This window comes from Seriola aureovittata, chromosome 11 (assembly GCF_021018895.1).
Source record: "Seriola aureovittata isolate HTS-2021-v1 ecotype China chromosome 11, ASM2101889v1, whole genome shotgun sequence".
Lineage (NCBI taxonomy): Eukaryota > Metazoa > Chordata > Actinopteri > Carangiformes > Carangidae > Seriola > Seriola aureovittata.
In genome coordinates this window covers 14,919,161-14,942,177 of record NC_079374.1, presented here as the reverse complement: position 1 = coordinate 14,942,177, position 23,017 = coordinate 14,919,161, and the positions used below count along the sequence as shown (strand labels likewise).

Genomic DNA, 23,017 nt, shown 5'->3' with positions numbered 1-23,017 from the left:
GTTTATTGATTTTTGTTCTGCCCCCATAAACAGGAGGATTAAGACAAACCAATGGTGCACACTGTCAAATCTTGTTTTTTAACATTGGTATTCAAAAATAATATTTGATGAAGATGCTCAGCAGCTTTTATATTCTCATTAACCAACTGTGTGTGAAAAAAATATTCTCTTTGAAACTGCTATTGATTAAAATGACACTTTTATTCAATTACTGACGGACATTAACAGGTGGATCCTGTGCCTAAAACATTATCATTAAACTTGAAATTCAGACCAATAATGTTATTGTATCTTATTATTCCAAGTTTAGGTGAGAAGAAAGATGAAAATGCCAAAAAAAAGGAGAAACAATCATAATGTGAACGCTAGATCAAAAAATTAAAAATCACACAGCATTTATGATTGAGACACATTTAAAACATACAGTAACTTTTTGCATTTTGACAACATTACCTTCAACCACTGAAGGCCGACTGAGCTCCTTATTGAATTTAATAGCATGACCAAGGAAAAGGCAAGTACAGATTGTGACACATATAACGGCACAGAGTCGGTGGGAACTGTTGCATTATTCAGGGAGCTGGTGGGGCTCTGTGGTCGAGTCTACTCTCTCCTGCCTCGGCCAGTCTTCAGCCAGGACACAAACTCCTTGGCTGCCTGGTCCTGCAGGTAGGAGCTCACGTCACTGGTGTAGGTGCCATCTGCATGGCGTCTATATAGACTCCTGTACAAACAGATGCATATAGATGATGCAGTCACAATAACGGTATATGTAACTAAAATTGTTTCACTTAAATTCACATCAGTGGTTCAGATGCAAAACCAATACTGTATATTTGAAATAGTTCAAAGTATGACACCAAATTGAGGAGATTGAGTAAGAAAAGGAGACACTCACTCGTTCCTTTTTGAGTTCTTTAGCCACTGGACAAAGTCTTGAGCTCTTCTTGTCTCCAGGTATTTACTGTAGTCGTTGGAAAATGTTCCCTCTGAATGTCTCTTCATGTATGGGAGCTCAATGGGTTCGGTCAACATGGAGTTTTCAGTAAGTAACCTAGGAAAGCCATGGAATAGAAACGAATGATCCGAGTGGGACACACTCTCACATCAAACACTCCCCCTTCCTGTTTGCCTACCTGCCCTGCATACCTGCCTGTTTGTTCTCAGTGTTCATGCCCTACCTAGCCTCCCTGCCCCCTTTTCTCTCTTGTACGGTCACGGCTCTTCATCCTGCTCCATCATTCTAATCCACCAATCACTACTAATCAATCATCACAACTGTAACTTTGGATCTCACTGATGCTCTGGTCCTTGCTTGTGAAATTGCATTTTCAAAAGATTCAGTGAACAATCAGCAATGCTTTTGGAAAAGGCTTGTCATGCATCAGAAGGTGCTACACTTACAAGCAACAGGTGAAACCACATTATAACTAGGAACATTAAAATATTAAAATGACAATTTGTGAAAGAAAGAAGTCTTTAAAATGCATCAAACGTATTTGTTGAAAACAAAAAAGAACCATATTGAAAAAAAACGTTCCCTAACTGATGCAACATGTGGAAGAGTCAGAGGCAATGTAGTCTGCAAGCACGCCTGAATAGTTTAGACGCTAGCTCTACTGAATTGCTATTACACCATGCTGCAACCCTCAGAAACATGCTTTGAATCACTGGGACATATGAACAATATTAACATCTGGTTGATGCTTCCAAAGATCTAAATCTTTGATAAAACACAGCTGAGGATGGTGCCATCAATGATCCATGTGAGAACAAAATCAAGCTGAAAGTAGATCTTACATGGAGTTTCGATCTGTGTCCTGGTCTGGCACCTGCCAGCTGCTTTGGATGATGATGAGAAGCAGGAGTCCAGCTAAAGAGTGGGCGCTTTTCATTGTTTGAGCTTCTGAAAGATGTGCAAGGAGAGAGAGAGAGAGAGAAACAGACAATTACACTAAAGCACATTAGAATAATGGAATAATAAAGTTTATATTGACAAGATATTCTGGATTTTTAGAAAGAACTAAGGTACAAAAAATCCTCACCTGTGCTCCTTCCTGTCGAGCGTCTGAGAGAGGGATTGTAAAGTGCGCTGACTGGTGCCCTTCTTCTCTCTCGGCTTCTGGAGCTGTTTCATGGTCCCCTCTTGCTCTGCTCCGTCTTATATGGTGGAGCTGAGCAGCACTCTCCCAGGTGACTCCCCCGTCACAGAAACCTCAGCATGTCCTCTGTTACTCTCAACCCATTAGTCAGCTTCCGTCTCAGTCCACTGAATGTATTTGACTTGGAAAAAAAAAAAAAACATTTCCACACAAGTTCCAACATCTGAATGATGAAAGCTGCTACTTCAGGTGTCATAATCAAACATGACCTCTACTCTGACAAATAAATACTGGAATCTATACGTGTTTAAATTAAAACAAAAGCTGTTGTTCATTTTAGTTATTTCTTTTTCTATTAAAGAAAATATTATAGACATATATATTTTAATCTAATATTCTTTCTTCATAATTTTCATGTTAAAATAATCAAATAATGAAATAGTAAATAATGAATATTTCAAAATTATGTTTATTTTACCTTCATTACAACACGACTGCAACATAAATGACAGCATTCTACAACAAATCAGTGCAGTGCAATTTTGATATTGTATGTTATCATATTCACAAAATGACTATAAATGCATGCAATGGATTTAGTATGTTTTAAACATCACATATTCTGACGAAAGTTCCACAAAAAATACAAACGCTCATTTGTACAAGTAATCGAATATCCATTGCGCATTAAAACGTCCACAAAACGTTCAACTGGACAGTTCAGAAAATCAATAACATAAAAAAATACACTAATTAGAACACAAAATAACACTGTGATGATCTTCACTATAAATGCTGTTACATTCTTCACATCTATTTGGGATGAAGGAGGCATTTCTGCAGGAAGAGACTCATGTGGTTGTATGTATGACGCAGGGCTGATCCACTGAGACCATGATCCTTGTCAGTGTACCACTGAAATAAACACAAAATCATATTGGTGCATAGAGCAAAATTCAGATTCACATGTAAAGCATATGTATCGCATGCACATTTTGAAAAATGTATATTTTAGACTGTTTATAATAATACACATTTTTTTCTATTTGAAACCTTCTTTAAATCAACACCATTGCCAATCTTCCCACTTCCCTGAGCCAATATTTACCATCGTCTCAAAGTCCACTTGCTCGTCCACCAGAGCTTTGGAGATCTGTGCTGCCTGCTGGAAATGGACATTGTCTATAGGAAAGACAGTGCTGTCACTACGTGACTGAACATCGAAGCTCAAGTTTCCATCAAGGCAAACAGAGTCTGTTTGTTCAAGGCTTTAGTGTGTTACTTGGTACACTGATCAGAAATAGAGCTATCACATGTCAAGGTGAAGAGTATTTGAATGAAACGAATGAACGTACCATCTGCTGTGCCATGAACCAATAGATAGTCTACAGTATTGAAGTTCTTCGCTCTGGCCGTCACAGTTGAATTCTGTTGAACAAAAGAAACATGTTACAGTTAACCACACGTGCCTCGAGTCAGAAATGTGCTGCAGTTTGAAAAGATGATTATCACAGTTTGATATTTACTGTGTAAGCGTCTGCGTTCTCTGTGGGCTTCCCCATGTAGCGTTCAGTGTAGACTGCATCTGCAAAATAAAACCAATACCACAACTGTATAGTGCACACTATGCAAACATAAACTATATCACACTGACTTCACACATCAAAACCTGTTCACAGGTCTTGGGAAGTAGCATTAAAGCTGCTACCCTCAAGCAGAGAAGTTCCCAGAAGATCAAATTTCTGACTAAACTGTCAGCAGTCGAATTGCATTATGGGTAGTGTGTTTGCCAAAACTGTCCACGAGTAGTCTGACAACGCCATAAGGTTGCTGTGTTTTTTCAACGCGTACACGTAGACGACAGCTTCAATAACAAGTGTCTGTTCATACACTACCCCCCCCCCCCCAACCGGTCATGTGGTGAATTGCACCTCTTGGATGCACAGCATTTATTTCTGAGGACCTGCTGAACCCATGCTCCCAACGAGTACAGGACATGTGCCGTAGCCATGATGCACATCAGAACACGCAGTTAAAAGAAAGTATATCAGCTGCAAGAGTGTACTGCTAAATCGGTGAAGAAATCTTTTAATTCCAGTGCAGAAATGACGTCAAAGAAGGAGTACTGTGCTCGCAGAATAAACTGTAGAAATATATACTACAGTATGCACGCATGTACACCCACCATAATATTCCCACTTTGCAACTGGGGCAACTGCTACTCCACACTTGAAGAGCCCAGTTCCAGCACCCAAGGCCATTGAGGTCACGTAACCACCATATGACTGAAGATCAGAAGGGATGAAATTAATTAGTGCAACAACATTAAATACGAAGATAAGTATGTGAGAAATATAGAGAGCAACAAGACACAGCACAACTTACCCAGCCCCATATTGCTATTCTGTCTTTGTCGATAAAACCCATGTCAATGAATTTCCTATAACACAGAAATCATTTATTATCCAGCAAAAGCAATAGAGACATATTTGGAGATCAACTAACCCACAGTTTTACCTTCACAGTAATCATGTTTTTATGAATGGTGCAATGCGTGTGATGTCACATAGGTGACTGGATGTTTACCTCACAGCTGTTATCTGATCTTCCACTTCAAATGTCCCAAGACGCCGGTAGATTGCATGCAAGATTTCATCACCTTGGTAGCCGCTCCCCCTTCCATCAAAGCTGGCGAAGATGATCCCATGTGAACTGGAGAGGTACGTGCCCCAGTTCAGCTTGAATCGATAGTCCACTCTCTGACTGCAGGGGCCACCGTACCTGCACAGGACAGCAACAGCATGTATTGTCTCATTAAAAGATGTTCACTAGGTTATAATGGGATGTATTGCAGAGGAGGGTCGTTCACTCACACATCGATGAGAAGAGGATATTTTTTAGATTTCTTAAAATTTGGTGGCAACATCATTTGGTACCAAAGATCTGTGGCGAGAAAAACATAGGTTAGGAAATGTCAAATATGAAGGTGTAATTAGAAAATGAAATAACATGTATCCATCTAAATTTAGTATCTTATAAACATCAGTGTTTCTGCGGAGAAAATCTTTACTCCAACGCTAATCCACCAATTATATTAAATGCTTTAAGTCTTTAAAAGGGAGGATGTCACTTTTTAAAACATTAACAGTAAAACCCTCATTTGGAACTTCCTATATGATCAACTGTAGTCCCCCTACACTACACGACCCCCATCCCGACAAACGTGTGTGTTACTTTACTTGGATGTTTGACATTCACCCTGCACAGTGATGTATGTGCAGAGTTGGACACTAGGAGGCTGAAATGTGCTTTAAGGAATTTTCAACTAGTTCCTTTTTTTTTTTGGTGGAAAAACCATTAAAAATCAAATCATCATTCAAAGCAAATATGTCTTCAAACATTTCTGGAGGGGACGTTCAAACATGTATTGTCTCACCAAATCCTGCAATCTTCAGTGTGCCGTGCTGCATCTTTGGCATTTGGAATTGTGACAGAACATCTTCCAGCTCCTTGTTGTCTTCAAGGACGGAGAGCTCTAAAAAAAAAAAAAAAGATAAGAGAAAAACAAATATAATTTTATATAATATATCAAATATAAAAGCAAACAGAAAATCATTTCAAGTATTACGTCAAAAACATATACAAAATACATTGTCGAGCTTGGTGTAATCATCACCGGTGACGCCATGCAATGAGCCCTTCTCATTCTTGTGGTCCTCTTCTTTTTTTTTTTTCTTAGCCTACTTTGTTTGTTTCTCAAGCTGGAACTGTATTCAAACCAAATGTGTACTGTGGTTACAAAAGTCAGTAAATGCATGAAAATAACAGGTCTATAAACAAAATGAGAGTCCATCAAATCCACCACAAACATCTAGTGTGGTTTGCAGAAGTGCATTTTCAAAGATCATTTTAAGGTGTGAAAATAACAACAAGAAACTTTGGCAGGTTTGCATTAGTCATGAGAAACAAAATGTGTGTAACTGTTTTTGATTACTGGAACCAAACCTGGTCTAGTCTAGCGTACAATCAGTTATGTGCAACCAAAGACAGTTAGTACATGTATATATATATATATATATATATATATATAAATAGCAATCTGTCTATCTGTGAACATCTGACCAGCACAGAAAATGGGATAAGTAATTCAACAGTGGGCTTGGGGTCAAAGCATGAAACTTGGTAAATCTTGCCAGGATACGTACGTGCACCTGAGCCCCTGTTGTCCATGAGTGTGTAGAGGGGCAATCCAGGTCCTGGAGAAGAGAGAAAAAAAAAACAGGAAATGTACAAATAGTTGATGACACATCAAGTCTTCTGTCCGACTTTAGCGATGCCTAATTTAGCTCAGATTATGGTTCACACATGCTCCACACCACAAATTATTTCCCACACATTGACCATGGATGAATCATTGCTTTAGAGGAGTGTGTGTGTGTGTGTGTGTGTGTGGGGGGGGGGGGGGGTAACTTACCGAAGCAGTCCATTCGGAAGTAAGAGGCATCAAAGCTTAAGTAAGCCGAGTTGTACTGACACCTGTCCTTATACACATCGCAGGTGAGGCACTGAGGGGTAGACGGGCTGCTTCCAATCATAACCCTGATCAACAACACAAGTGTAGCAACTCGTGTCAGTTATGAAATTCAGTTCGTGCTAATGCTGCAACATGTAGTATCTTCTCTCTTGTTCATTGATCCCAGTTAGCTTTGGCTAATGTGTTTGCTAGTCTTCTTGGGATCCATGAGTAAATACACATGTTGACATTAACTGGTACAAAAGGAAAACTAATATGAAGAATGCAAAATGCTGCAAAAATAAAATGAAAATAATAACTAAAAAGAGAATTAGATTAGCCATTACACAGATAAAAACAATTTGCTTACTTGTAAAAATTTCTCTTTCCAGGTATTCCTTGGTACTCATTACTCACAAAATATCTGTGGAAAAGAGATTTACATATTTACTTTCTAATATTCTTTTAATCTTCATGTAGTTTTCCAAGAAATGTACAGTATGATTACTCACATGGCATCTTTTGTTAATTTGGATATGTAGATGACTTCCCACTTCCCAGAGGTAATAGGTTGTGCTTTGCCCTTAACAAAACACTCTTGATATGAATATAACACTCAAGACTAAAGGCATAATATGAAAGCGACTGGACAGTATATTTTCATGTGATTATAATTGAAAATACTTACATCTTTCACATAATGTATATGTTTGTAGCCCTGAGTGTCACTCATCACATTGTAGAAACTGAGGTTATCTTCAGCAAAGAAAAGAGGTAAGGGCACGTACTGAAAAACAAGGAAATATCTTATAGTCATACATCAAATCAAATGCCGAGGATCAATTAATGGCATCAGTGGTGGTAACGTTTTTTTGGAAACTTACATGGCCGACCCAACCTGTCTTGCTTGTCTGCTCGAATTTCTATAGAGAGTAGACACATGAAGACATTGTCCGGTGCGTCAGCATTTACTGCCATGAACATTCAACAAGTCAATTCATTGATCATGATCCTTGAAATCATCTAATTGGACACCGTTTAAGACTGACCCTGAGCAGGCAGGTGATTAGAGAGGGGACAGATACCTGTACTTCTTTCCAGCTGCTCCCATCAAAGTCATAGATCTGCACAACCACGTAATTCTGCTTCCTTGTGAGCCACTGCACAGCGACGCGCTCGTCTGTAACCCAGGTCACTGAGCACAAAATGTGATCACTGAGTAAAGGCAACAGAAAGTGACAAGGTTTTCACACAAGGCAGACCATGAAGATATTGTATTTGCCTCTGCTTTAAATGTTTTAGGATTTAAGTGATGCTATGAACCGAAGAATCTACAGACCCGGACGCGATGGATGCAGGAGGGAGCACCTGTGTGCGGCGGGATGGATTTGTTGTATCAACCACAAACAGTTTCACCTTGGTAAGTGTCGATCCAGCCTTCAGCAAACACAATGATATGATACATTCTTGATGAATAAGCATATGTCATGAGAGTGTGAGGATGATTCATTACGGAGAGGGCAATGTGAACAGAGAACTGCCTCTAGAGTTTCTGCTATATAAGTAGATACTGACTTTTAGTGTAAACTACAACATTTGATCTCTTAATTGGTATCTTCCCTGTTAATAACTACTACCACTAACATGCTTGAGAAAGACATATACAAATCCCACCTTTGGGTATGGAACAGCCACTGTTTGAGGATATTGCTCAGATCCATACCAAGAGAACTCCACTTTGTGAACTTCTGTATCATTCAACTCCAGATAGGCCAAGAATCTCCCAGTTGTCGACCACCATATTGCCCCGTTAGATGCAAACACTTCCTCTGAAATAGTTGGAGGGAAAAAAAACAAACAAAAAAACACTCAGTAACTAACTTAGACAGAGATGTTATATGGTACTCCTACCAGTACAAAGCCCTTCAGTGCCACCAGTTGAACAAAGATCAGAGTCCCTTATGCCACCTGCTGCTGAAGCTCTGCCCACACACACCAAAAACAATCTGGCCCGACCGAATCATCAATCAATACAAAAAGTTGCACAAATATTGGAATGAAACCACCAAATCACAAAGTAAATTAAAATTCTGTTTGACTCTAAACAGAGAGTACATGGCGGCAGAGTACCTCACCACCGTGACTAATAGAAAACTAAGGAAAAGGCTGACAATGTGCAGACTAAGTGGAAACAACCTGGGAGGCCAGGCTGTGCTCACTTTGTCATAAAAGAGAAGTTGAGACAGAATCTAACTTCCTATTATATTGTGACAGATATAAGGATTTGAGAGAAGTTTTCTTCCAAAAAAACAAACAAAAAACATTTGTTTATATCCTGAGTTTATCCACCTCCTAGAACTACAGAAACTGTCCTATCTACTGTACGTGGGGAGAAAAGTCAATATGCAGTAATAGCTGCAAAATATGTTAAATCTTGTCATAACCTGAGAGAAATAAGCTCTGTAGTACAAGTTTCTGTGTGATTACATCTGTAAAAAATGCCTTTTATTATATTGTATTTAATATTATTGTTGATATTTGCATATTATTGTATAATCATTAATCAATCATCTGTCAATGTTTATAATTTTCTGTACCGCTTTGGCAATATGGGTTTCGGATCTGTCATACCAATAAAGCTTATTTGAATTTGAATTTGAATTAAATTTACAAACCTCTAGAACAGTGAACATTACTTACCCTCATACACCCAGTCAGGGACACCATTAAGGATCTCATTCTTTTTCCCATTGTGAGTCACTTGTACAGCTTCAGCATTGACGTCAGATTTGAAAAAAACGTTGAAGTCTGACACGTAAGCCTGCGAAATACGATGTAGTTTGAGTTTTCAATTAATTTAAATCCAAATCCATACTCGGATTCATAAACATAATCACAGACACATGTTTTTCACAGTCTTACAGGACTTTCTATTTATTTTGCCAAATGCAATCAGCCCATTATTGCATCACCCATAGAGGAAGCATATGTAAAAACCAGTGATGTAGAAGTAGCTGCAAAATTATTCACTTCAACTGAATGTGAGGACAAGGGTACGTGATGGCATGGTGTAAACTTACATATTTATGTCCTGCTGGGGCCCAGGCAAAGTACTGCACAACAGTTGGAATATTGACAGGCGTAACAAATGTTCTGCAATGAAATATGAAAATGATTGAGGATCATAATCACTGTCTATCACTCTGTTTGAATTTTGTCTGAATCTAACACATTGCCACTGTAACAAAAAAAAAAAAAAAATTCAGTTGCACCTGCTTTTCATTTGTTTGAGTTTTGAAATCCTGCTATTTAAGAGCAATACCTTCACAATAAAGCGTGGGTACTTACGAACGCTCCCTGTCATAGATGGAGTAGGAGGCTGTGAATGAATGCCTCCATTTCTGTTGGATGTTAAAGCACAAATCTCAGTTTTCAGACTTCTGGGATCAGGTTTGTTATGCGCAGACGTCAGGTGACATTTACACTGAACCACTTGAAAAGTTGAACTATTGGGAAAAAAAAGGCAACTGGAGGGCTTTCTCACCTTTGTGTAATTGCTTTCAAAAGCGACATATTTATAATCACCAGACAGCATGTAATGTGCGGCATCCACTTGGGCCTACAGTGAAAATCATTATGGAAATATTAGTATGAAATATTGTTCAGCATTGATAAAATTGTTTGTTGTTAAAAAAAGATCATATTTGAAAAAAAAAAAAAAAAATATATATATATATATATTACAAAGGTTGAATTGCTCAAATATAGCGACTTCTCATTTGTTTCAGCATTGTGGAGAAAGACATTCCCCTCTGTTGTTTTATGCAGATATTCCTTATCTGCAGATAGGAAGGACAAGAATACTCTTGTGAGAGCTTTGTACACAACATGGAGAGTTTTATATTACGCTGCCCAAAAGAACTACTTATACAACAAAGGTGACTTGACTGGTACCTGATATCCAATACAAATTGTAGGCTCTCCACCTTATGGTGTTATTGAAGTAATCTTCAAGGGTGAATGGCCTTTTGATGCCATTAGATTCTGAAATGATGCAGATGAGATGCTGCGTCAATTTAGCACCAGAGCTTTGCTGCTCAGAACAATGTCAGAAAGTGACAAGTGGAACAGTTTTACTGTGAAATCTGAAAAGAGAAACCCTCCACACGGTGGCGCTGGAATGGTATTACGCTGATGACCCCCCCCATAAAAACACAGTTAATATAAGTCATATAATCGCCTTCTGTTCTGTCACAAGTTTGTCACTGTGTAAAAAAAAAAAGAACAATTTTCGGCAGAACAACATGCAGGCATCTTTGTTACAGACCGTTTTTGGTTATTGTCACACTGACAGGCAGCACAAACACAGACAGACAGACAGACAGACAGACAGACAGAAATGAACAGACAGGCCTGAGCTCTGACTTACTGCTGTAATAAACTGCCGGGATCGTTATTAACGTGATGACGACAGCAGTTCCTACCACCCCCCACAGCACCTTGTTGCAGCCCTGTGAAAGGTGACACACACACACACACACACACACACACACCCTGAAATTCTCTGGAATCACACAACACAAGCTGACGTTGCAGGTTCCCGTTTAGCAGCCAACTAATTTACCCTAAAAGAGTTTGACACCGTCTACAGGAGCTAATCCTTCATTTACAAATATTTTCTCTGTATGAATAAAACTTTTTCACTACTAGAAGCGGATAGTAAATCGATTTACTGACCATGATGCCAGATGGGAGTCGCAGTGAAGATCTCAGCCTGTAATAATCCTCACAGGTCGCTGGCGTTAGGTTTAAAAGTGACTTCTTGGACAAGCAGCCCACAGTTACAACACACACTCACTCCACAAAACAATGACTTTCAACTAAACATGGCAACATAAAGAAAACTGAGCTTGCTCCTACTTCAGTTGAGGCAGACTCCTCACTCTTCCCGCCGCATTCCTGAGAGGAGTCCGACACCAGGCAGAGATGACTCCCTGAAGTCAGCAGCTTGCAACTTTCCAAGAGCGCACAACTTGCTGGTATTTGGGAAGTGGCTTTTTCACCGAGGGCGCGAGTCAACCACTCAGCAACATGTGAGAACGCAGAAACGGTAACGGCTACAGCTTTACCTCCCACTTCAATCCAACATGTTTATTTATACTTTACCCATTGTTAAATTCACCATAATAAGAACAATAATGTTTTTTTGTTTTTTTTCACTATGAGCAAAGTCAGGTTATTCAGGGGGAAAAGAGTTTTTATTATATTGTGGATTAATTATTCAAAATATAAATGGAGAAAAAAAAAAGAAAAAAAAAAGTGAAATAGTGGGCACAGTTTTTACACTTGAGGGTCTATAGGTTCGTACATCCCAGACAATAATATCACGTATCTTATCTGTATGTCGGGAACAATTGTTAAAAACCAGATCTATAAATAGCTCGGTAGTAGTGACTCACGAACAGATGGGTTTCATGGAAAATCATCAGCATCTGTTTGTCTGCATGTGTGTTGACAGGTGGGCTCTAAGGGGCTATCACAGGCTCAGTGGCTCCCGTCTCATGAGACCTCAGGGGTTTGAGAGGAAATTTATTTATTTTTCGACCCCCTCCCCCCAGTTTAGTGTCTACCAGATATGCACACTTACATATACTGTATATTTTTACGATTGTTCAAGTGTTTCACCAGTAAATATCTTATAGTATAATATCAAAAACAATCACAGTGCAAACCCACATTGTGCAGAGATTTGTGGATTAACATATCAGTAAGATGATAAAATAGCTCCACCACCACCAGCTAGTCCAGCTCTAATGACAATGTGACACTCAAAAGAAAGCATTTGCATTAAACACAGTGTGATGGGGAATTCATGCTGTATGAGCCTAAGTAATCAGCCTTTTCATGATTCTACATAGTTTGAATTCATGCTGTCTCGTCATCGTCAGAGCTCTCTGCCACCCGTCTTGCATTTTCAGCGTAGTCAAAGGCAGAAAACTTGACGGCCAGCTCACTCCACTTGGTGCATTTGCCAATCTTCTTCCCGCTGCACGTCACCACAAAGTTTTTCACATGGAGGCAGGGGCACTCGATGCCACGGTACATCATCATTGAACCCCATCTCTGCAATGGAGGAAGTTAAAGAGAAGTTAAAAAAACAATAAAGGGATGATGTGGTAGTATATGTATGTCTATTTACTGAGTAGGCAAATACTTGTTCAATGACAGCACTAATGAATGCTTACAATCATACAGCCGCTTTCCCCCTCAGCTATAATTTTGGGCAGCTTTCAAATAATAATCTGAGGCGGTCATGATCTCTCTAGTGGTAGCTGTATCATATCATTCGTATGACGCATGCTCTCTCCCATTTTGAGCAGCTTATTTTAATTAACAGCTGACCTCGACTCACTTGCTTGCTTTTTTCTTATTCTGTTTAAAAAGTCAGCTGTACACTATTACAGAAACTAGTTCCTCTGATTACTGTTGCTGCATGTATCTTATCCAGCTAAGAAAACAAACAAAGGTTTTCTCCAAAATGTTGAACTGTTCCTTCAAGGTTCATACAAAAATCAGCTTTCTTCTTCTCTAAATCTACTAAATATCACGAAATACATTTACCTGCCCACAGTTCTTGCAAGATATGAAGCCATTGGTCTCATAATCTAGAAGTCGCTCCTGAAGAGTGGTGTTTTCCGTCAGATTGAAGAGTTCACTGTAAAAAAAAAAAAGTGTAATTAGTGATCAGAGCAGAATAACAACAGTGGTTTACAGTTTTTACATCACTTAACATACATAAGAGGTACAGGATAATGTAAAAGTCAGTGTTAACTTGTAACTGCTACCTAAACTCTGGCGTAACATTGACTCTGTGTGTGTTTTCGATGATCTGGATGTCTTCGCCGGAGCAGACATCTAGGCTGCAGCTTCGGCAGCTGAACTTCACATCGGATGGGTTCTCAGTCTTCATGTCTTTGTGCTTCTTCTTGGTCACTCTCACCTTTTCCTCCAATATGGCCTGCATCTGAAACTCTAAGATCTGATGAAAGGAAAAATGAAAAAATAACTAAGATCAGTCTTACAGCAACGAGGAATTTCCATAAATATAAATATAAATATAAAACTTTGAAGTGAACATACCTGTTTGTCATAATCCCCCTGATTCATGGTTTTGATTTTGTCAATGGCTTTGTGCATCATGTCCTTGCGGTACTCATTGACATACTCCTTTCCAGCCACCCCAGAGTTCTTCACCTCGACCAGAGTGTAAGTGCTGTCCCCGGCTCTTCCTCTACCTTCAGCCTGAAAAAGGTGATGGCTGAGTCAATACAAACAGTATGTAACAGCAATAATCATTAAGAAAGACAACAGGTCCTTACTCATTTGACTGCTGAAATCACTGACCTGGATCATGGCGATCTCATTGGTCACAAGCCCGTATCGGATAACAAAATTGCAGGCCGGTATGTCCAAACCTTCCTCTGCCACCGTGGTAGCGATCAGCAAGTTGACATCACCACTGCGGAATTTGCTCAACACGTCGTTTCGCTCTGCCTGAATTAAAACAAACAAAAGTGTAAATTGGATTTTAAGTTGCACAGGATTCAAGAAGCAAATGTAGGGTGGTTTGTGAGGTGTGCACTCACAGAGGTCATGGGTTTAACAACGCTCTGGTCTCCTCCTCCAATGACATACGAGGCTTTCACTCCAATGTCAGCAAACTTAAGGTTTTCCTGAATCCACTGGCTGAGAGCAATGGCACTGCGACGTGTTTTGGTGAAAATGATCCCTCTGGCCTCCTCCCTGCTGCTGAACTCGTGCAGAATTTTACTTTGTAGTTTCGACAGGCTGTCATTTTCATACTCTGGATTCTGTGCGAGTGTCTGCAGCTCTTCCTTGTTCTCTGCAAGACATAGATTTTGAAGAACGAGGTAAATTCTTTGTGTCATCTTTTGAGATTAAAGGAATAGCTCGACATTTTGGGAAATATGTTCATTTGCTTCCTAGCTGAGTTAGATGAGATGATCGATAACATTGTCATGTCTAATGTGTAAATATATAGCTATAGTTGGTTAGCTTATTTTAGCAAAAATATGGGAAATTAGCCCAAATCCACCTACTTAGCACTTCTAATTAACACACTATGTCTTGTTTGTTGCTCCTGAACAAGAAATAGTTATAGTTAATAGTTAATTCATGACCTTTAGAGGTGCTGGTTAGTGGATTTTGTTACCTTCAAACAAAGCCAGGCTAGCTGCTTCATCTCTGTTTCCAGTCTTTATGCTAAGATAAGCTAACCAGCTTTATATAGCTTTATATTTACCTAACAGATATGAGAGCAGTATCCATCTTTTCTTCTAAATAAGCGCATTTCCTAAAGCCTCAAACTACCGCGTTAAAGTTCTAAAGGACGTGATCATAATAAAATCAAAAACTACTTTGTTTCAGTTTTCTTGGCAACACTAGAAGTCGCTGCGAGCAGAACACTACAATACCTTTAAACAGATTGAAGAGGAATCTCTCAGTGTCTGTGATTTGTATCTTCTGGTCCTCATCTGGGGATATTTTTTTCTTCAACTCCTCTTCGTAGCTTTTGTTGAGGAAACTGAAAGCATCACGCATGCGAATGGTGTTGCTGAGATTCAGACCCTCGTTGTACAGGTGAAGGTGCTCCGCACAAACCCGCACTTTGTGATCCTCGTCTGTTGTAGCTTAAAAAAAGAAAGAAAATAAAACAGAATTGAAACAAGTTTTATATCTCTGTTTGTTATCAGTTATCAGCCACTTAAAAGTTTTACTCACCTTTTACCTTCTTTTGAACAACCCACTGTTCATAATTCTGAGAGCCAAGGTCGCAGGTTGGGCTCAGTTCGGCATGGGTATGAATGGCATTCATGATTTTCTTAATGACATCACCAAAGGGATCCTGAAAAAATACATTTTGGTCGTACAAAAATACAAAACTCTTAATCCCATTCCATAGAGAAACTGTATCAAAGGGTTACGACGCTGATATCTGTTAAACAAACACACCTCTTTTCTGTCTTCAACAGTTAAAGTTTTCTTCCTTGGTTCCTTTTTGTATTCCCCAAGGCTCCCTGTCATGATTTTGGAAGCATCCAAGTTTGCACAAATCTATGAAATAGACACAGATTTATAGTGTAAGAATGAATCAAAACCATACATGTCTGTCACACTGTTTCTACTAAACCTCTGCATGTATAACAAGGAGTTAAAATCTACAGGGTGTTTTCAAGTTCTGTTTTCTGTGGCAGTAGGAAACTTTAGGGCTGCGCTGCGTGCACAGGCGGTGTGGAACATTGGAAGCAGCTTGGCTGGACGAACAGGAACCTTGATGACTAAGTCAGAGAAAGTGGGGCAGGGTTTAGTTGTAGACAAGATGAAAAACAGAAACTGTTTATAGTGACACGTGAGTATGCTAGGTGTGGACGCACTTAAAAGCTGCAGAATGTAAACCAATCCAATAAAAATACTCTTTTTGATTTGCATATATTCAGTGTTTGCTCATGTGTCATTCATCTCTTAAATTGATTTTTGAGGCCAAACCTGGTGTTGTTGGTGTTATATTAAATCGCATTAGTAAATATTTACTATGAACACTTTTGGGTAGGAACAGAGAGATGAGAATGGTATTTACTTTCAGGATGTGATCCACCGCTTTATCCATTTTCGTGGCTCCCCCGACCCCCGGTGAGGCGGTCAGGCCCAGAATCTGAGGGAGGGGCACGGTCTGCTTCTGCTCCTTCTTCAGCCTTGTGTTCTTGTGCTTCTGCTTCAGGTAGCGCATCATGATGTGGTTGTAGACTCCTCCTTTCTGAGTGTGGTGACACTCATCTATTACGATCAGTGTCAGATCTACATGAGCAGGAGACACAACAACAACATTGTATGAGACGTAAAGTCGGCTCTGGATAATGTGCTTGCTACAGACAAATGAGCAGTTTATTGCAGTATAGGGAGAATAAACAGAGACAAAGACAGATTACCTCTTGCTTTAAAACAATATTTACATTTCTGTTTTTTTTGGGGGCTGTAACATTATCATCAAGAGACAAAGCTGCTTACATCTTAAGTAAGATGAGACTTTTCTCAACCAAGCAGTGCTATTCTAATCTTATTTATTTACGTTTCTTAAACAAATAGAGGTGATTCTTTCCCTTACAGATTATAGCTTCTCTCTGTAAGAAAGATCCTCCCACACAAACCGGCGCCTTTTTCAGGAATTTTTGAAGCAGCAGTTTAAGCCACACAATAACATACGCTGGGAAAGTGTCGACTTCAAGAACAACTTAAGCTACTTTGTATTTTACAAAAGTGTAAATGCGCATATACAAGTTTACCCAGAGTGATACAAATATCTCCCTGGAGAAAAAGAGGATGGAGAGTGGCAGCTTGATGTACTGTGGGTGATAGCAGCTCTCATGTGAATTTGATCAGCCACACACTGATGGCTTGAACAGACGTGTGGCCTGGAAATCAGGAGATAGGAAAAAAAAAAAAAAAAGAAAAAAAAGTACACTCTTTCAGGCGTTTCAACAAACAGCATATGTTCCACTGAGGTGGCTATTCCACCTTGGAGTGGTGAGTGCCAACAGGAGTGAACAGCAGAGCCGGAATACTTTGACAAGATCCTGTCAGGTATCATCAGGGGAGGCGCTGCGGGGATGAGTCCTCTGAGTGGCTTCTTATTCCAAAACCTGTCAGTGTCTGTGGTTTAAGTCTGGACAGATTTTAGCTGCAGGTTTTAGGAAGCTTTATTTAAAAAAGAAAAAAAAAACAATGGTGGGATGTCACGGCCTTAATTTAATTTTGAATGCTCATCGGTTTTTGTGTGATCAAATTTACTTTACATTAAAAAAATAAAAATAAAACCTGAAACACTGTAAAATCATACCACTTAAGTTCACCCCTTCGTCCTCTCCTTTGTTAGACCTCTCCAAGTAGTTTTCCAGGATCTGGGCCGTGCATATGATGACGTCATTTTTCTTCACAATCTCTGTGAAAGAGATTTTGAGCTGGCAGTCTCCACTGACTCTCTCCACTTTGTAGTTCTGCTTTAGAAATGGCAAGAACTCTGCAGTGAAGTGCTGCTCAACAAGAGGAATCTGTAAGACACAAGTGCAAATTCATTTTTATGACGATGGCGATACAAAGTCAAGAAATGTAACAAAGAGAAACAAGACATGTCTGCAGTGTTTCTGTTACTACAAAGCTCCTGGTGATTTGAGAGTTGGTTGTTTGTGCTCACAATAATTGCAGCATTTAACAGTTTGGTAAAGATAAATATGTCCTGAACTTTTTTTTTTTTTTTTTTAAACTTTGCCTGGGACAGGGTTTCAAATTAGTTGTGCAATGATTTAGGAGATTATATTGTTCCTTGTTTAAGGATCAGGGAAGAGACACAACAAGAGCCAAGTTATGACTCTGTTCTTTCTAGTATTGGAGAATGAAGCACTTTGATGAGTTTCAGTCACATACCATTCACCATTTCTCAAGCTGTTTTAAAACTCAAATTAATAGTTTTATAGCTGGAAAAGCTTTAGTCACAAATGGAGTAAGGAGTGATGTTTTTCCAGTGCAGAGCAGATCACATATGTGCCAGATAGTAACAAAGTGCTGGGGAATATCTAAACCTTACGGTATGCAATTTGTGGTGAGCTGACCCACATGTGCAAACTGACTGAAAGATAGACTGTTTTCTTTGGATATAAAAAGGACAGAATTAGGTTACCAAAATAGTGCAAAGCCATAAGTCAGGTATACCAGACATTGGTTGTTGTACCTTGTTCACTAGGACAACCACTTTTCCTGATTGCCCCTCTGCCCTCCTGCAGTCCAGATGTTTTATGGTAATATAAACTGCAACTCTGGTTTTACCACTTCCTGTTGGGAGGCATATGATGATGTTTTTCCCCTTCAAGGCAGGTCTTGCGACGTCCATCTGATAATCTCGAAGAACAATATCAGCGTCTTCTCGGCCTCTGGCTGCTGCTGGGTCAGACAGACAAAACTTATGTCCATGTCAGCAGCCCACAATTACAGGCAGGAAAAGACTGTGCTTGTCATTGTTGGTGGTTTTGGTCTTGTAGTGGAATGTTTTCTTAATGCTGCTATTAAATTGTCAAAACACATAGAGCAACACACCCAACTCTGAACCGTCCGAACACTTTACAAAACCAACATAAGCACAGAGTGGAACTTCCATAAAACCATGTCTTATCTAAGACATGAACACTGTTCACTATAAATCATGTCACTGAGAGACACTATTGGACCATTTCTGCTTCATTCAAACCATAAATTCCCAAGATTTAAAAACTATGCCAGAATCTACTACAAGATTTCCCATGAGCCAATTGAAATGCCTGAAATTTTCCAAAAACAATCAAACATCAGGCACTGTTTTTCCTTACACAAGCCAACATCTATATGTATTTATTAATCATATTATGTCAAATTGCTTGGGGTGTATCATTTCATCCTGTGTCATTTTGGTATTGTTTTTGAGGACAGCAGACTTGCTTTGATCCACATCAGTCAGCCCTTAAGTTGCTGGTAAGCTATAACTCACTTGCTCTGTCTAGGCCAGGGATAAAACATGACTAAGGAACCATGCACAATGTTCATGTACCCTGCCCCCTCCCCGCCCTACAACCCTTTCCCCCCAGTTATGAGTTCAAACCCCCAGAACATTACTTTTTTTTCTCAGCAGTGCAGACGGCTTTTAATTTTCCTCCTCAGACTTAGTATGCCAGAGGTTAAAGTGCTCTTTCAAGCAACTACATTAAGTAAATACATGTCTGTGCCGATGGAGAGATAGAGCTTTAACAACAATAAGAAGGAAACAGTGGCCTTTCTAGCCCCCTGAAATTCTACCAGCAATTCCCAGATGCTAAACTTATTACAGAAAAGTCAACAGTCAGCGAGAAGAACAGAAAACTCATGGGCCTGTGTCAGTCAGTCTGTGTGTGAGTCAGTGTGAGTCAGTTTATTTCTGATGACCCACAAACAATTTTGCACTTTACACAGACTGGTGGAACAATTTTATATGTAATCTGCTCTGTTCAAACTAAGCAGTCTGGCCGACAACGGTCAGGTATAAGGTATTACTCAAATAAATGAGGCAAACGGTACTGTAACCTTATATTAATGAAAGCAAAGACACTTCCTCCGTTTCTTCCTTTCATATGATCATTTCCGTTGTCTCATTAGTCCACATTATGTGCCACTCCTCTGTTCTGGGCTGGTTATCCCTGAAGCAATCATTCATTGTGTGAAAAGAATGTCAGCTAAGCACTTCATATGATGACAGTGCAAAGACAGACGATGCTGATGCAGTGGCTATTGAAATAATCAAAGAATTTAAAAATGATATAAACCTAGAGGTGTAGAGGAGGGCCCCACTACACAACGAGTCAAACTAAAATGCTCCTTTACATTTCTCTACAATCCGCCAATACAGAATCAGCATGTGGTTTTAATTTGTAGCGCTGGCTATGCTCTGTACCTCTTTGGCCTCTATGCGGTTCATCATGGTGCACACATGGAACATATTCTTTGGTGTCAAGCCGGCAGGACAGATAAATGTTCCACTTGCAGCACATTCCCACTACTACACAATGCCTTTATGATACTATAAGGCATCTGCAGATCCAACATAAAGTTTTCCTACTATGACTTGAGCTTGGTTTTTGTGTGTGGCTTACTGAGGCAGAACAAGAGCAAGCTTTTTTTTTTTTTTTTTTTTTTTAGATTACCAACATTCTTAAACAACATTAACAGCATCAAGGGTGAGTGAGCTTGAATCAGTCCCACCTGGTTGTGAGGGCTCCAGGCTGTTTGGCAGTCGTCTGGAGTCAGTGCTCGCTCCCTCGTACAGGTCTGAAAAGATATCAGCCGAGGTGTAAACATCACAGTCGAGAAAGGCAGGAGATAAGTCACTGTAGTTGGCAGCACCAGCTGTTAAAGGGTCAGTTCACCCAAATTACAAAAAAAAACAAATACAACCCCCAAAAAGCTAATTTCACCACTCATCCCTAGCCATACAGTTAGTTTCAGATTTAAAAGGGATTTGAGACTTCTGTCTCTGCAGCCTCTGCTCTCTCTCCAATATAAGGGAGGTGAACTGAATTCCCTTTAAAACATTTAAATTACATTATATTTTTTTTAAAGCAACGCCCCAATTACCCATGATAACCCACACATGTGGTTGCAGTTTTTTTCTTTAAAAAAAAAGAAAAAGTACTTTCAATACAATACTGATAAACATGACCCTGTAACACCTTTATACATAAAATGAAAACCATCTACGTGGTTAGACACCACTAAGAGTAACACACCCAGTTACATGACCTGATTTGTTCAACATGTACTCAATCAGGACCCCCCTCTGACTGCTGTCAGCTGTTATAAGTGATATCTTTATGTGTTTTTTTTTTCACTTGTCATTGAACAGAGGTTCTCTGTGAGACCTGTGTCTTCAGGATCCTCTGTTGTGCTGGTGTCCATAAAGTCTGGGCTACTGCAGCGGCTTTCAGTTGATGCCGGATTTTCCCATGTGACGCCTTCGCTTCCTTTGGGTTCATCTTTCTGGGAGGGAAGTTTCTCATCTGAGCCTAAGAATAAATAAATTTATAAACATTTTGGAATTGGAGAATTGAATCCTAAACAACAGTAAGAAGATAGCTTTGAGTGTATTAGATATTATCATTGATAATTGCTTGTAACACTTTAATGAATCATAAGTCTATGAGCTCTAATAAAGTTGGGGTGAGGATGATCAGCACTCAGCTGTAGTCATGGACTTGTTTCTACACCGACAGATTGCAAAAGATTGATGGAATTCCCCAATGATCGATGTGTGCTTTAGTAAAATTAGTCACCTGGTTTTTCACAGTCAGGTGATGCTCCACCTCCAGTCAGCTCAAACAGGTACTGATGTTCAGTGTCACGCAGAATTTTGAGAAATGTTGAAAACCACCCTGGTCGACATCTCACGATGTTTCTCAGAAGTTCACGAGCTCCACTTATGGACCCTTTGTTTGCTATTTCAGCTCTAATCTAAAAAAAAAAAAAAAAAAAAAAAAAAAAGATGAAACATGATGAACATAATAGGTGGAGCAGACTGGTTATGCAATCAGAGTGAAATGCAGAGCTCTACAAAACGGATGTGTGCATTTGTCTGCCACCTTGTGGTCAACAACCACAAACACATGTATAGGACAAAAGTTTCAGTTCAACAGTCGACAAATAAATAAATAAATGTCAGCAGTGTTTTGACAGATCTCCTTCACTACAGTGTACTTACAATCTCACAGTCCTCATGGGTGAGCAGGTCTTCAGAATAACAGTGATCACACACGTCATCGGTCTTCATGCTCAGAAGACCTGGAGACAGGACTTGAATAAGCCGGACACAGTAATCGTTCTCTGCCTCCGCCTCAGGCCCCGGGAGGTTGAGCTGCATATAGTCCGCTGCATATTTGCAACCCCCATTTTGCAACGCGTCCACAAACACCGTGAACCAGCCGGCGGTGTGAGGTTTCTTAACGACTGCGTTAATGAGGAGCTCCACGGCCGCTGTGTTACCCTCGCTCCTCGCCTTTTGTCTGATCTGTTCCTTTTGCTTCCCTTCGATAAAATGAATGTGATCCAGAACCCGCTCCACCACAACTAGCTCTCGCAGCCTCGGCCTAAAGTCTTCGATGAGAGTCTCACATGTTTCATCATTATCAGATGCCATTACGACTCACCTCACCTTTAACTCTGACAGCAGTAACTGCGACAGACTTGGCTGCAGCGAAGTTTGAAACTACCTACAGCTCATCTGACGATTCATTGCGATTATAACCAAGAAAACGAAACTTTCACTTTCGTTTCCCCAAAACGATCAGGAATTCAAAGTGGCCACTAGATGTCAGTGTTGGAACACAGTGGGTAGAGTTTCTGCACGTTACACTAAGGCCTCCTAACATTTCCCATGGATTACACTGAAGCACATACAGCTGTTCACTCCTGTAAAACACTTCAGACAAATGTTTCAATGACCTATAAGGACTATTGTTTGTACCCAGCTGTTAGTAAGGGAATATGCATTTGTGGCTGATTGGACTTCCTCTCTCTCACTCCCGTGTTGCACCTGTAAAGGACAACCTAACACCTTTCCCATTGTTATTGGCCCCTTTGGTTTCAATGACCTCATGTAATTCCCAGTCGAGCTCTGCTCAGTATCAACCTGAGGAAATGCCTTAATTAGCTGCAGTTGTAGTTACTATTACTGCTGCAGGTAAGGACATATCTATAAGACAAATCGAATGCATATTGCTGTCTTGATAGACATGGCTCCACTACAGCAATACAGTGCTGGTTACAGGTTAATTTA

General features: G+C 39.8%; 3 protein-coding genes across 4 annotated transcripts; all 3 read right to left on the bottom strand.

The window, feature by feature from the left end:
• Nucleotides 1-192: 192 nt before the first annotated feature.
• gcgb (glucagon b) lies at nucleotides 193-2,482 on the bottom strand. Its single transcript, XM_056388818.1, has 4 exons — nucleotides 2,046-2,482; nucleotides 1,801-1,906; nucleotides 899-1,054; nucleotides 193-724 (listed from the first exon to the last, which is right to left on the bottom strand). The coding sequence occupies exons 2-4, from the start codon at nucleotides 1,893-1,895 to the stop codon at nucleotides 604-606; spliced, it is 372 nt and encodes a 123-aa protein (XP_056244793.1). The 5' UTR covers nucleotides 1,896-1,906; nucleotides 2,046-2,482; the 3' UTR covers nucleotides 193-603.
• Nucleotides 2,483-2,551: 69 nt separating this feature from the next.
• fap (fibroblast activation protein, alpha) lies at nucleotides 2,552-11,641 on the bottom strand. Its single transcript, XM_056388816.1, has 26 exons — nucleotides 11,353-11,641; nucleotides 11,045-11,126; nucleotides 10,570-10,659; nucleotides 10,360-10,454; nucleotides 10,160-10,234; nucleotides 9,964-10,016; nucleotides 9,696-9,768; nucleotides 9,316-9,436; nucleotides 8,290-8,444; nucleotides 7,955-8,052; nucleotides 7,701-7,830; nucleotides 7,500-7,538; nucleotides 7,304-7,402; nucleotides 7,128-7,198; nucleotides 6,986-7,039; nucleotides 6,577-6,701; nucleotides 6,308-6,358; nucleotides 5,539-5,637; nucleotides 4,976-5,045; nucleotides 4,689-4,883; nucleotides 4,488-4,542; nucleotides 4,288-4,387; nucleotides 3,629-3,687; nucleotides 3,458-3,530; nucleotides 3,211-3,284; nucleotides 2,552-3,017 (listed from the first exon to the last, which is right to left on the bottom strand). The coding sequence occupies exons 1-26, from the start codon at nucleotides 11,353-11,355 to the stop codon at nucleotides 2,916-2,918; spliced, it is 2,241 nt and encodes a 746-aa protein (XP_056244791.1). The 5' UTR covers nucleotides 11,356-11,641; the 3' UTR covers nucleotides 2,552-2,915.
• Nucleotides 11,642-11,739: 98 nt separating this feature from the next.
• On the bottom strand, nucleotides 11,740-22,509 carry ifih1 (interferon induced with helicase C domain 1). 2 transcript variants are annotated; one of them, XM_056388814.1, is made up of 16 exons: nucleotides 21,944-22,509; nucleotides 21,519-21,696; nucleotides 21,108-21,251; nucleotides 20,452-20,517; nucleotides 18,419-18,627; nucleotides 17,531-17,741; nucleotides 16,274-16,491; nucleotides 15,649-15,750; nucleotides 15,418-15,541; nucleotides 15,111-15,326; nucleotides 14,262-14,518; nucleotides 14,020-14,169; nucleotides 13,756-13,917; nucleotides 13,461-13,654; nucleotides 13,237-13,330; nucleotides 11,740-12,738 (listed from the first exon to the last, which is right to left on the bottom strand). In XM_056388814.1, the coding sequence occupies exons 1-16, from the start codon at nucleotides 22,376-22,378 to the stop codon at nucleotides 12,541-12,543; spliced, it is 2,958 nt and encodes a 985-aa protein (XP_056244789.1). In that variant the 5' UTR covers nucleotides 22,379-22,509; the 3' UTR covers nucleotides 11,740-12,540. The 2 variants fall into 2 exon arrangements, with proteins under 2 accessions (XP_056244789.1, XP_056244790.1); XM_056388815.1 differs by having other exon boundaries at nucleotides 18,419-18,624.
• Between the last annotated feature and the right edge of the window lie 508 nt (nucleotides 22,510-23,017).

Excerpts from the sequence above, each read along its gene's own strand:
- gcgb (XM_056388818.1), bottom strand. The coding sequence starts at position 1,895 with ATGAAAAGCGCCCACTCTTTAGCTGGACTCCTGCTTCTCATCATCATC. Across the intron at positions 1,055-1,800 it reads GACACAGATCGAAACTCCAT|GTTACTTACTGAAAACTCCA; the intron begins GTAAGATCTACT and ends TGGCTTTCCTAG. Across the intron at positions 725-898 it reads AAGAACTCAAAAAGGAACGA|GAGTCTATATAGACGCCATG; the intron begins GTGAGTGTCTCC and ends CTGTTTGTACAG.
- fap (XM_056388816.1), bottom strand. Across the intron at positions 6,702-6,985 it reads GGAAAGAGAAATTTTTACAA|GGTTATGATTGGAAGCAGCC; the intron begins GTAAGCAAATTG and ends GTTGTTGATCAG. Across the intron at positions 3,531-3,628 it reads AGAACGCAGACGCTTACACA|AATTCAACTGTGACGGCCAG; the intron begins GTAAATATCAAA and ends TTTGTTCAACAG.
- ifih1 (XM_056388814.1), bottom strand. The coding sequence starts at position 22,378 with ATGGCATCTGATAATGATGAAACATGTGAGACTCTCATCGAAGACTTT. Across the intron at positions 14,170-14,261 it reads TTGTTAAACCCATGACCTCT|GCAGAGCGAAACGACGTGTT; the intron begins GTGAGTGCACAC and ends GTTTTAATTCAG. Across the intron at positions 13,655-13,755 it reads AGGGGGATTATGACAAACAG|ATCTTAGAGTTTCAGATGCA; the intron begins GTATGTTCACTT and ends TCCTTTCATCAG.